Below are 13,699 nucleotides of genomic sequence, written 5' to 3'. Positions count from 1 at the left end.
GAGGTAGGGTCAGGGCTGGAGTTAGAGGTAGGGTCAGGGCTGGAGTTAGAGGTAGGGTCAGGGCTGGAGGTAGAGGTAGGGTCAGGGCTGGAGTTAGAGGTAAGGTCAGGGCTGGAGGTAGGGTCCGGGTTGGAGGTAGGGTCAGGGCTGGAGTTAGAGGTAGGGTCAGGGCTGGAGTTAGAGGTAGGGTCAGGGCTGGAGGTAGAGGTAGGGTCAGGGCTGGAGTTAAAGGTAAGGTCAGGGCTGGAGTTAGAGGTAGGGTCAGGGCTGGAGTTAGAGGTAGGGTCAGGGCTGGAGTTAGAGGTAGGATCAGAGGTAGAGGTAGGGTCAGGGTTGGAGGTAGGGTCAGGGCTGGAGTTGGAGGTAAGGTCAGGGTTGGAGGTAGGGGTGGGGTCAGGGTTGGAGGTAGGGTCAGGGTTGGAGGTAAGGTCAGGGTTGGAGGTAGGGTCAGGGCTGGAGTTAGAGGTAGGATCAGAGGTAGAGGTAGGGTCAGGGTTGGAGTTAGAGGTAGGGTCAGAGGTAGAGGTAAGGTCAGGGTTGGAGGTAGGGTCAGGGCTGGAGTTAGAGGTAGGGTCCGGGTGAGAGGTATGGTCAGGGTTAGGGGTAGGGTCCGGGTTGGAGGTAGGGTCAGGGCTGGAGTTAGAGGTAGGGTCCGGGTGAGAGGTATGGTCAGGGTTAGGGGTAGGGTCCGGGTTGGAGGTAGGGTCAGGGCTGGAGTTAGAGGTAGGGTCCGGGTGAGAGGTATGGTCAGGGTTAGAGGTAGGGTCAGGGTTGGAGGTAGGGTCAGGGCTGGAGTTAGAGGTAGGGTCAGGCTGAGAGGTATGGTCAGGGTTAGGGGTAGGGTCAGAGGTAGAGGTAGGGTCCGGGTTGGAGGTAGGGTCAGGGCTGGAGTTAGAGGTAGGGTCCGGGTGAGAGGTATGGTCAGGGTTAGGGGTAGGGTCTGGGTTGGAGGTAGGGTCAGGGCTGGAGTTAGAGGTAGGGTCCGGGTGAGAGGTATGGTCAGGGTTAGGGGTAGGGTCAGGGTTGGAGGTAGGGTCAGGGCTGGAGTTAGAGGTAGGGTCAGGCTGAGAGGTATGGTCAGGGTTAGGGGTAGGGTCAGAGGTAGAGGTAGGGTCCGGGTTAGATGTAAGGACAGGGTTAGAGTTAAGCCTGCTTTACACGAGACGGTAGATTGTGTGATAGCACAATCGATCGTACCCGCCCCCGTCGTTTTTGCGTCATGGGCAATTAGTTGCCCATGGCGCACAAACTCATTTAACCCCCGTCACACGCACTTACCTTCCGGACGACCTCGCTGTGGACGACGAACGTCCACTTCCTGGAGTGGGCGGGACGTTCGACGTCACACGGCAGGCGGCCAATAGAAGCGGAGGGGCGTAGATGAGCGGGACGTAAACACCCCGCCCACCTCCTTCCTTCCATTAAGCCGTCGGGTGCCGCGAGAGGCAGGTAAAGCTGCTGTTCATCGTTCCCGGGGTGTCACACGGAGCAACGTGTGATCCCACGGAAACGATGAACAACCGCCGCCATTTTAATTAAACAATTTTATGAAACCTAGCGACAAGTACACGACTCGCGATTTGTGAGCGATACTGCGTCGCTAGGAGGTGTCACACGAAACCACGTCGTGCGGTATGCCGGATGTGCGTCACGAAAACCGTGACCCCGACGACATATCACACAATCTATCGTCTCGTGTAAAGCCCGCTTTAGAGGTAAGGTCATGGTTGGAGGTAATGTCAGGGCTGGAGTTAGAGGTATGGTCAGGGTTAGGGGTGGGGTCAGGGTTAGGGGTAGGGTCCAAGTTGGAGGTAGGGTCAGGGCTGGAGTTAGAGGTAGGGTCCGGGTTAGATGTAAGGACAGGGTTAGAGTTAGAGGTAGAGTCAGGGTTAGAGGTAGGGTCAGGGTTGGAGGTAGGGTCAGGGCTGGAGTTAGAGGTAGGGTCCGGGTTAGATGTAAGGACAGGGTTAGAGTTAGAGGTAGAGTCAGGGTTAGAGGTAGGGTCAGGGTTGGAGGTAGGGTCAGGGCTGGAGTTAGAGGTAGGGTCCGGGTTAGATGTAAGGACAGGGTTAGAGTTAGAGGTAGAGTCAGGGTTAGAGGTAGGGTCAGGGTTGGAGGTAGGGTCAGGGCTGGAGTTAGAGGTAGGGTCCGGGTTAGATGTAAGGACAGGGTTAGAGTTAGAGGTAGAGTCAGGGTTAGAAGTAGGGTCAGGGTTAGAAGTAGAGCCAAGGTTAGAGGTAGCTGTAGGATCAGGGTTTGAGGTAGGGTTGGGATTGGAGATAGAGGTAGAGGCAGGGTTAGAGGTAGAGGCAGGGTTAGAGGTAGAGTCAGGGTTAGAAGTAGGGTCAGGGTTAGAAGTAGAGCCAAGGTTAGAGGTAGCTGTAGGATCAGGGTTTGAGGTAGGGTTGGGATTGGAGATAGAGGTAGAGGCAGGGTTAGAGGTAGAGGCAGGGTTAGAGGTAGAGTCAGGGTTAGAAGTAGGGTCAGGGTTAGAAGTAGAGCCAAGGTTAGAGGTAGCTGTAGGATCAGGGTTTGAGGTAGGGTTGGGATTGGAGATAGAGGTAGAGGCAGGGTTAGAGGTAGAGGCAGGGTTAGAGGTAGAGTCAGGGTTAGAAGTAGGGTCAGGGTTAGAAGTAGAGCCAAGGTTAGAGGTAGCTGTAGGATCAGGGTTTGAGGTAGGGTTGGGATTGGAGATAGAGGTAGAGGCAGGGTTAGAGGTAGAGGCAGGGTTAGAGGTAGAGTCAGGGTTAGAAGTAGGGTCAGGGTTAGAAGTAGAGCCAAGGTTAGAGGTAGCTGTAGGATCAGGGTTTGAGGTAGGGTTGGGATTGGAGATAGAGGTAGAGGCAGGGTTAGAGGTAGAGGCAGGGTTAGAGGTAGAGTCAGGGTTAGAAGTAGGGTCAGGGTTAGAAGTAGAGCCAAGGTTAGAGGTAGCTGTAGGATCAGGGTTGGAGGTAGGGTCAGGGCTGGAGTTAGAGGTAGGGTCCGGGTTAGATGTAAGGACAGGGTTAGAGTTAGAGGTAGAGTCAGGGTTAGAGGTAGGGTCAGGGTTGGAGGTAGGGTCAGGGCTGGAGTTAGAGGTAGGGTCCGGGTTAGATGTAAGGACAGGGTTAGAGTTAGAGGTAGAGTCAGGGTTAGAGGTAGGGTCAGGGTTGGAGGTAGGGTCAGGGCTGGAGTTAGAGGTAGGGTCCAGGTTAGATGTAAGGACAGGGTTAGAGTTAGAGGTAGAGTCAGGGTTAGAGGTAGGGTCAGGGTTGGAGGTAGGGTCAGGGCTGGAGTTAGAGGTAGGGTCCGGGTTAGATGTAAGGACAGGGTTAGAGTTAGAGGTAGAGTCAGGGTTAGAAGTAGGGTCAGGGTTAGAAGTAGAGCCAAGGTTAGAGGTAGCTGTAGGATCAGGGTTTGAGGTAGGGTTGGGATTGGAGATAGAGGTAGAGGCAGGGTTAGAGGTAGAGGCAGGGTTAGAGGTAGGGGCAGGGTTAGAGGTAGAGGTAAGAGGAATAAGGGAAATCCAGCAATTGGCAATTTCATAAAATAATCCTTTTATTTTAAAAAATATCATAAAAAGTCCTTCATCACATTAACACATAAAACCAAGTAGAAAATCCTTGGCAGATCGCATATGAAACGCATTTGTTTCTCATGTTATCTGCCGTGTCATAAAGACCCGCGTCCGAAACACGTTTCCTCTTTTCCTCCTGCTAACACTTCAAATTCCACTGCAACGGACACCTTTTAAAACTGGTGAGCTGACCCCTCTCTTTACTAGCGTTAGAGGTAGGGTCAGGATTAGAGATAGGGTCAGGGTTAGAGATAGGGTCATGGTTAGAGATAGGGTCAGGGTTAGAGGTAGGGTCAGGGTTAGAGTTAGAGATAGGGTCAGGGTTAGAGATAGGGTCAGGATTAGAGATAGGGTCAGGGTTAGAGATATGGTCAGGGTTAGAGATAGGGTCAGGGTTAGAGATAGGGTCATGGTTAGAGATAGGGTCAGGGTTAGAGATAGGGTCAGGGTTAGAGATAGGGTCATGGTTAGAGGTAGGGTCAGGGTTAGAGATAGGGTCATGGTTAGAGATATGGTCAGGGTTAGAGATAGGGTCAGGGTTAGAGATAGGGTCATGGTTAGAGATATGGTCAGGGTTAGAGATAGGGTCAGGGTTAGAGATAGGGTCAGGGTTAGAGATATGGTCAGGGTTAGAGATAGGGTCAGGGTTAGAGATAGGGTCATGGTTAGAGATAGGGTCAGGGTTAGAGGTAGGGTCAGGGTTAGAGGTAGGGTCAGGGTTAGAGATAGGGTCATGTTTAGAGATAGGGTCAGGGTTAGAGGTAGGGTCAGGGTTAGAGGTAGGGTCAGGGTTAGAGGTATAGTCAAGGTTAGAGATAGAAGTAGGGTCAGGGTTAAAATCAGGGTCAAAGTTAGAGGCTGAATCAGGGTTAGAGTTAGAGATGGGTTCAGGGTCAGTGTTAGATGAAGGGTCAGGGTTAGAGTTAGTGGGTCAGGGTAGGGTTAGAGTGACACTGGATTTTAGGGTTAGGGTTATATTTACAGTTTGGACCTGCAGTGCATGTAAAGTCCACGCTGTCCCTACTGATGGAGCAGAAGTCTGGTGACTTCTCAGGAAGCTTCCTCTACCAGGTGGCACTAGATTTTAGGGTTAGGGCTAGAGTTTGGACCTGCAGTACATGTAAAGTCCACGCTGTCCCTACTGATGGAGCACATTTCTGGTGACTTCTCAGGAAGCTTCCTTCTCCAGGTGGCACTAGATTTTAGGGTTAGGGCTAGAGTTTGGACCAGCAGTGCTTGTAAAGTCCACGCTGTCCCTACTCGGAGCAGATTTCTGGTGACTTCTCAGGAAGCTTCCTCTACCAGGTGGAACTAGATTTTAGGGTTAGGGCTAGAGTTTGGACCTGCAGTGCATGTAAAGTCCACGCTGTCCCTACTGATGGAGCAGAAGTCTGGTGACTTCTCAGGAAGCTTCCTCTACCAGGTGGAACTAGATTTTAGGGTTAGGGCTAGAGTTTGGACCTGCAGTACATGTAAAGTCCACGCTGTCCCTACTGATGGAGCACATTTCTGGTGACTTCTCAGGAAGCTTCCTTCTCCAGGTGGCACTAGATTTTAGGGTTAGGGCTAGAGTTTGGACCTGCAGTGCATGTAAAGTCCACGCTGTCCCTACTCATGGAGCAGAATTCTGGTGACTTCTCAGGAAGCTTCCTCTACCAGGTGGAACTAGATTTTAGGGTTAGGGCTAGAGTTTGGACCTGCAGTGCATGTAAAGTCCACGCTGTCCCTACTGATGGAGCAGAAGTCTGGTGACTTCTCAGGAAGCTTCCTCTACCAGGTGGAACTAGATTTTAGGGTTAGGGCTAGAGTTTGGACCTGCAGTACATGTAAAGTCCACGCTGTCCCTACTGATGGAGCACATTTCTGGTGACTTCTCAGGAAGCTTCCTTCTCCAGGTGGCACTAGATTTTAGGGTTAGGGCTAGAGTTTGGACCTGCAGTGCATGTAAAGTCCACGCTGTCCCTACTGATGGAGCAGAAGTCTGGTGACTTCTCAGGAAGCTTCCTTCTCCAGGTGGCACTAGATTTTAGGGTTAGGGCTAGAGGTTGGACCTGCAGTGCTTGTAAAGTCCACGCTGTCCCTACTGATGGAGCAGAAGTCTGGTGACTTCTCAGGAAGCTTCCTTCTCCAGGTGGCACTAGATTTTAGGGTTAGGGCTAGAGGTTGGACCTGCAGTGCTTGTAAAGTCCACGCTGTCCCCACTCATGGAGCAGAATTCTGGTGATAATTGTAACCTAATAGCTGATTCTAACAAAGGTATTAACTCCACAAACATAGAAGGCAACATGGAGGGGATCAGTGAACTCGGTGGTGAAGGTGTAGAGATGTCTAATTGGGGAGCACAGCTCATAGAAGGACACCCGGCCACCATAAAAATCCAGATAGATACGGAATTTTTGATGGGAAATGTTGTGACCTAGCATAGTCTCCCTGTTGTCATACACCACCGAGTACTGATTATTATTGGATCGGCACAAGCACCAGGACTGGTCATTGCATCCCAAATATGAGCGATCTCCGCTTCTCTCGATTGTAGAGTAAGAGACGCCCAACCGCCATTCTCCTTGTTTGCTGGTATCAACGTCCCAGTAGTGTCTCCCGGAACAAAAACTCTCCAAACTTAAAACCTGGGAACAATTATTAAACCTGCCCGGTAATTCAATGTGTCCCAAATCAGGCAATTTTTGGGCCCAAAACACGGATTTCTTGTCGATGGATAGCAGTAGGTTCTTGGCGACCGTGTCCTCGTCAAGGCTGGTGAATCTATTCTCCTTGACATAGATCTGGCTCTTTACAAAAGTCATGATATCGGACAATCCAGTGTGCAATGTCTCGGAGATCTGACCTTCATCTATATCTCCCATGTAGTTCCCATCATGGTCATCGTTTCGAACCTTGTAGCCCGTTTCTTCCGAGGTGTGGTACGGAACGGATATGCATTCCTGAAGAATGGTTAACGGGTCCGACATGTGACACAGCTCTTCAATGTGATATGTGACCAGGGAGAGCTCGTTTTTCTGAATCTCCATCTGCCGGATCAGACCGGAGATCTGGTTTTCCTCTTGGGAGATCTTGGCTTGTACCTTGTTCTCCAAGATCTCCAGTTGCCTTTTGATGTCTATAAAAAGATTAGTGACTTTCTCCTTGATGTCGGTCGCCTTTTCTTGGACCTCTTTCTGGCGATTCTGCATGTACTGCAGCTTTTCTTCTGCCTCCTTGGACAACGAGGACAGGTTCTTCATGACGTTTTTCAGCGTGGCCTTCTTCTTTTGGGAGGCTTTGTTGAGCGGTTCCACCTTGTGACCGCTGTGGTCGCCGGCCAAGCAGCAGGTGACGCAGATACACGAGCGGTCATTGGAGCAGTAATATTTCAGGACCTCGTTGTGCAGAGGGCATTTTCTCCTGCTGAAGTTAGTGGTGGGCTTGCACAGGACGTGTTCGGGAGACTTGCTGTGGACTTGTACGTGGTTACTACACAAGGAAGCTTCACAGTGCAGGCAGGACTTAACTGCCGGAACTGGCGCATTTATACAGTTTGTGCAAAAAATACCTCCTTCCATGTCCTCCGGACGAAAGTACGTGAAATGCTCCACGATGTTCCGCAGGGTGATGTTACTCTGAAGAGCGGGACGCTCTGGAAACCTCGCTCTGCAGTCGGGGCAGCTGTAAACCCCCAGTCCATCCTGGGTCTCCAGCACACAATCGATACACACCAGGCAGAAGTTGTGTCCACATCTCAGGGTGACGGGGTCCCTGAAAATGTTCAGGCAGACGGAGCAGCTCAGCTCGTCCTTCAGGTTGGGAGAAGCCATGACGGCAAAAGTTTCCCCAATTCGATGCCGAATCTGCTTCCTTAAAGTCCTTCCACCATGTCTGTGATCGTGAAGCGTCGGCCGTGAACGATCCGAGACAAAGAGCCGGCTCCTCAATGTGAACGACGTAGGGCGGCTCACAACCCACCAGCGGAGAGGACTTTATCTCTTGGCTGCAGCTTATTCAGGCACGGCCGAGTCTGGGAGAAGACGGAGCAGTGTGGGAAAGCAAGGACTTGCGGCTCCTCCCAACTGAAACATGGTGATTGCCTCCTTAGGGCACGTGACCAGTGAAATCATCAAGGTCCTCCAGGAAGTAGGGATGTTTGGCAACTGCCGGGGGAGGAGTTATATTTCTAGCTCTCGTTATAACTTCTGTTATTGCTGTGGTGTCTGTAGTGGTTCCACACGATGTTCTGAGGCAAAAGCCGTGCCCAGATCCAGCTATGAGTGATGAGCGAGGACTAAAGTGCTCAGGTGCTCGGTACTCGAATCCAGCAGGTCAAACGCTCAGGTGCTCAGTACTCAAATCGAGGAGGTTGGAAGCTCAGGTGCTCAATACTCGAATCCAGAAAATTGGGAGCTCGGTACTCGAATCAAGCAGGTCGGACGCTCAGGTGCTCAGTACTCAAATCGAGGAGGTTGGAAGCTCAGGTGCTCAATACTCGAATCCAGAAAATTGGGAGCTCGGTGCTCGAATCAAGCAGGTCGGACGCTCAGGTGTTCAGTACTCAAATCGAGGAGGTTGGAAGCTCAGGTGCTCAATACTCGAATCCAGAAAATTGGGAGCTCGGTGCTCGAATCAAGCAGGTCGGACGCTCAGGTGTTCAGTACTCAAATCGAGGAGGTTGGAAGCTCAGGTGCTCAATACTCGAATCCAGAAAATTGGAAGCTCGGTACTCGAATCAAGCAGGTCGGACGCTCAGGTGTTCAGTACTCAAATCGAGGAGGTTGGAAGCTCAGGTGCTCAATACTCGAATCCAGAAAATTGGGAGCTCGGTTCTCGAATCCAGCAGGTCGGACGCTCAGGTGCTCAGTACTCAAATCGAGGAGGTTGGAAGCTCAGGTGCTCAATACTCGAATCCAGAAAATTGGGAGCTCGGTACTCGAATCAAGCAGATCGGACGCTCAGGTGCTCAGTACTCAAATCGAGGAGGTTGGAAGCTCAGGTGCTCAATACTCGAATCCAGAAAATTGGGAGCTCGGTACTCGAATCAAGCAGGTCGGACGCTCAGGTGCTCAGTACTCAAATCGAGGAGGTTGGAAGCTCAGGTGCTCAATACTCGAATCCAGAAAATTGGGAGCTTGGTGATCGAATCAAGCAGATCGGACGCTCAGGTGCTCAGTACTCAAATCGAGGAGGTTGTAAGCTCAGGTGCTCAATACTCGAATCCAGAAAATTGGAAGCTCGGTACTCGAATCAAGCAGGTCGGACGCTCAGGTGCTCAGTACTCAAATCGAGGAGGTTGTAAGCTCAGGTGCTCAATACTCGAATCCAGAAAATTGGGTGTTCGGTACTCGAATCAAGCAGGTCGGACGCTCAGGTGTTCAGTACTCAAATCGAGGAGGTTGGAAGCTCAGGTGCTCAATACTCGAATCCAGAAAATTGGGAGCTCGGTACTCGAATCAAGCAGGTCGGACGCTCAGGTGCTCAGTACTCAAATCGAGGAGGTTGGAAGCTCAGGTGCTCAATACTCGAATCCAGAAAATTGGGAGCTCGGTGATCGAATCAAGCAGGTCGGACGCTCAGGTGCTCAGTACTCAAATCGAGGAGGTTGGAAGCTCAGGTGCTCAATACTCGAATCCAGAAAATTGGGAGCTCGGTACTCGAATCAAGCAGGTCGGACGCTCAGGTGCTCAGTACTCAAATCGAGGAGGTTGGAAGCTCAGGTGCTCAATACTCGAATCCAGAAAATTGGGAGCTCGGTACTCGAATCAAGCAGGTCGGACGCTCAGGTGCTCAGTACTCAAATCGAGGAGGTTGGAAGCTCAGGTGCTCAATACTCGAATCCAGAAAATTGGAAGCTCGGTACTCGAATCAAGCAGGTCGGACGCTCAGGTGCTCAGTACTCAAATCGAGGAGGTTGGAAGCTCAGGTGCTCAATACTCGAATCCAGAAAATTGGGAGCTCGGTACTCGAATCAAGCAGGTCGGACGCTCAGGTGCTCAGTACTCAAATCGAGGAGGTTGGAAGCTCAGGTGCTCAATACTCGAATCCAGAAAATTGGGAGCTCAGTACTCGAATCAAGCAGGTCGGACGCTCAGGTGCTCAGTACTCAAATCGAGGAGGTTGGAAGCTCAGGTGCTCAATACTCGAATCCAGAAAATTGGGAGCTCGGTACTCGAATCAAGCAGGTCGGACGCTCAGGTGCTCAGTACTCAAATCGAGGAGGTTGGAAGCTCAGGTGCTCAATACTCGAATCCAGAAAATTGGGAGCTCGGTACTCGAATCAAGCAGGTCGGACGCTCAGGTGCTCAGTACTCAAATCGAGGAGGTTGGAAGCTCAGGTGCTCAATACTCGAATCCAGAAAATTGGGAGCTCGGTGATCGAATCAAGCAGGTTGGACGCTCAGGTGCTCAGTACTCAAATCGAGGAGGTTGGAAGCTCAGGTGCTCGATACTCGAGTCCAGAAAATTGGGAGCTCGGTACTCGAATCAAGCAGGTCGGACGCTCAGGTGCTCAGTACTCAAATCGAGGAGGTTGGAAGCTCAGGTGCTCAATACTCGAATCCAGAAAATTGGGTGTTCGGTACTCGAATCAAGCAGGTCGGACGCTCAGGTGCTCAGTACTCAAATCGAGGAGGTTGGAAGCTCAGGTGCTCAATACTCGAATCCAGAAAATTGGGAGCTCGGTACTCGAATCAAGCAGATCGGACGCTCTGGTGCTCAGTACTCAAATCGAGGAGGTTGGAAGCTCAGGTGCTCAATACTCGAATCCAGAAAATTGGGAGCTCGGTACTCGAATCAAGCAGGTCGGACGCTCAGGTGCTCAGTACTCAAATCGAGGAGGTTGGAAGCTCAGGTGCTCAATACTCGAATCCAGAAAATTGGGAGCTTGGTGATCGAATCAAGCAGATCGGACGCTCAGGTGCTCAGTACTCAAATCGAGGAGGTTGTAAGCTCAGGTGCTCAATACTCGAATCCAGAAAATTGGAAGCTCGGTACTCGAATCAAGCAGGTCGGACGCTCAGGTGCTCAGTACTCAAATCGAGGAGGTTGTAAGCTCAGGTGCTCAATACTCGAATCCAGAAAATTGGGTGTTCGGTACTCGAATCAAGCAGGTCGGACGCTCAGGTGCTCAGTACTCAAATCGAGGAGGTTGGAAGCTCAGGTGCTCAGTACTCAAATTGAGGAGGTTGGAAGCTCAGGTGCTCAATACTCGAATCCAGAAAATTGGGTGCTCGGTACTCGAATCAAGCAGGTCGGACGCTCAGGTGCTCAGTACTCAAATCGAGGAGGTTGGAAGCTCAGGTGCTCAATACTCGAATCCAGAAAATTGGGTGCTCGGTACTCGAATCAAGCAGGTCGGACGCTCAGGTGCTCAGTACTCAAATCGAGGAGGTTGGAAGCTCAGGTGCTCAGTACTCAAATTGAGGAGGTTGGAAGCTCAGGTGCTCGATACTCGAATCCAGAAAATCAGGTGCTCAGTACTCGAATCGAGCAGATCGGACACTTAGGTGCTCGGTACTTGAACCGGGCAAATAGAGCCCTTGGGTGCTCGGTACTCGAATTGAGCAAATCAGAACCTCAGGTGCACGGTACTTGAATCTAGTGTGGCGCGAATTGAGCAGGTCAGAAGTTAAGGTGCTCAATACTCGTGTCCAAAAAATCAGGTGCTCAGTACTCGAATCGAGCAGGTCGGACACTTAGGTGCTCGATACTTGAACCGGGCAAATAGAGCCCTTGGGTGCTCGGTAAACGAATCGAGAAAATCAGAACTTCTGGTGCACGGTACTTGAATCTAGTGTGGCGCAAATTGAGCAGGTCGGAAGTTAAGGTGCTCGATACTCGAGTCCAGAAAATCAGGTGCTCGGTACTCGAATTGAGCAAATAGAGCCCTCGGGTGCTTGGTACTCGAATCGAGCAAATCAGACCCACACGTGCTCGGTACTTGAATCTAGTGTGGCGCCCCTGAGGCTTTCGTCGCCACAGAGGTACTGCACCTCAGCCAGAGGTGTGGTATCCCATCCTGGGTAAGAAGGGGGTCATCTACCGGTTCATAGACAAAACCTGCACACACCAATTGTTGGGTCACACACTGGGTGAGGGTTTAAGGCAGGTACCCCATTAACCAGTATACCTGGTTATGGGGCCTTCAGTCCCATTCACTGGCCAGAAGGGGTGGAGCCTGGCAAGGGGGAGTGTGGGAGGAGTCAGTGGGGTAGTGAGGAGAACCGGTTAGTTCAAGTTTGAACTGGGCAGTGTGGGCAGTCTGTCAGAGAAGTGACAGTGGACAGGGGTCTGTGAGAAGGTCTGTGACAGGAAGTCTGAGAGAAAGGAGTGAGGAGACTTGGTTTTTGGTGAAGACCCTGGGGCCCTGCTAGGTCCAGGTGACACTGAGGAAAGGGTTCCAGAGTGCCACGGATGTGCGGGAGGCCTCCGTGGACTTGTTCCACCAAGAACACCGAGGTGGAGGAATCTGGTCACAACAACGGGGACGGTCCCCAGGCTAAAGGAGGAAAACATTTCCGTTTAGTAAGATTGCTTCAGGCATCCGAGGCCACAACCGGCCACCCATCACCTGCAAGGGGGAGCAATAAAAGGACCACGGTCAGCCACTTTTTGGACAAGCTCGGTGGCGGAGGCGCAGGACAGTCTAGTGAAGGTAAGCCATCAACATACACCATAGACTTTACTAATGGTCGCCCCAGGGTTACCCGCTCCACCTGTGGGGAGCAGAAACACCTCCGCTGCCACAACACCAGCCCCGGAGGTCCCGTCCAGCAGACGCGGCTCCAAAGCCGCAATCCACAGGTGGCGTCACGAATCTTACACAAACTTTATTACCATTTTCCCCAATACCGTCACATCAATTGACTCCGCCAGGGTCACGGAGTCGGGCCCCGCCACCGCTGACTACCCCGGACTAGTCCGGCCCGACACGGAGTCACCTATGGCCCTGGAGCGGGCGAGTCACTAGCAAATCAGGTGCTCGGCACTCAAATCGAGCAAATTGGACTCTCGAGTGCTCGGTACTCGAATTGCGCATATCGTAGGTTCAGGTGCTCAGTACTTGAATTGTCTACTTTGGTGCTCAGTACCCAAATCGAGCAAATCGGACACTCGGGTGCTCGGTACTCGAATTGAGCACATTGGAAGCTCAGGTGTTCGGCCCACCTAGTCGAGTGCTTGGATGACATGTGCCTGAGCTTGCTGGGGTTTGAGGGTGGTCAGGCCAGTTGTGGTCTGGCCCCTCCTGAGCTTGGTACAGCATAGGTTCCAAAAGACTATCTTCTTATCTTCTGTCTTTACATCCCAGGGACAGTGCCCTTAGCCCCTCCACCCATGGACAGCATCTTTAGCCCTATTACCCAGGGAAGGCTGTCTTCTGGCCCTACTACTGTCACAATGGAGAAGGAGAGCAGAGTACTGAGGCTCCTCGACTGGCCCTCAGACTAGGGTGGCCTAGCTATCCCTTATCTCAGAATTACCTCTGATGGTGAGGATGTCTGAGCCGCCTTCCTGGCCCTGCTCCTGACCAGCCCAGATCTTATACCCACTCCCTACCTCGTGGTAAGTTCAGAACAGGAGTGTGATAAAACCAACAGAGATAGACAAACAGGGGAACCCAAAACTGTTATCTCACAGCATGCTCACACAAAGATATAATACAATAAGAAGTAAGGAAGAAAATAAGAGCAGGGAGGAAACTACAAGACGATAAGAGGATTCCACAACAACTCCAAGCACCACATAATATAATCACCAGCAGGATTGGGACACAACAGCACATGGACCAACACACCAAGGCTATAGTCAGCGTGGGAAGACATATACCACCATCTTAAAAGGGAGGGGAGTAACTGTGAGGTTTGAGGTTTTCAACCATATGTGATCCCAGAGGTATAGCTCTCGTATAGCCCTACTGCCTCGGGACAGCTCTCCTATAGCCCTACTACCCAGGGACAGCTCTCGTATAGCCCTACTACCCAGGGACAGCACTCGTATAGCCCTACTACCCAGGGACAGCTCTCGTACAGCCCTACTACCCAGGGACAGCACTCGTATAGCCCTACTACCCAGGGACAGCACTCGTATACCCCTACTACCGAGGGACAGCTCTCGTATAGCCCTACTACCCAGGGACAGCTCTCGTATAGCCCTACTACC

General features: G+C 51.6%; 1 protein-coding gene across 1 annotated transcript; it reads right to left on the bottom strand.

Moving 5' to 3' along the window:
- Window positions 1-3,227: 3,227 nt before the first annotated feature.
- On the bottom strand, window positions 3,228-7,585 carry LOC142312498 (E3 ubiquitin-protein ligase TRIM7-like). Its single transcript, XM_075351449.1, has one exon. It carries the CDS (start codon window positions 7,366-7,368, stop codon window positions 5,791-5,793), a length of 1,578 nt encoding a protein of 525 aa, XP_075207564.1. The 5' UTR covers window positions 7,369-7,585; the 3' UTR covers window positions 3,228-5,790.
- Window positions 7,586-13,699: the final 6,114 nt, after the last annotated feature.

The sequence above is a fragment of the Anomaloglossus baeobatrachus genome, chromosome 5, assembly GCF_048569485.1.
Source record: "Anomaloglossus baeobatrachus isolate aAnoBae1 chromosome 5, aAnoBae1.hap1, whole genome shotgun sequence".
Lineage (NCBI taxonomy): Eukaryota > Metazoa > Chordata > Amphibia > Anura > Aromobatidae > Anomaloglossus > Anomaloglossus baeobatrachus.
Note: the sequence above shows the minus strand (reverse complement) of the source record. Positions and strands in the feature narration are given on the sequence as shown.

Coding starts and splice junctions, on each gene's coding strand:
- LOC142312498 (XM_075351449.1), bottom strand. CDS start 7,368: ATGGCTTCTCCCAACCTGAAGGACGAGCTGAGCTGCTCCGTCTGCCTG.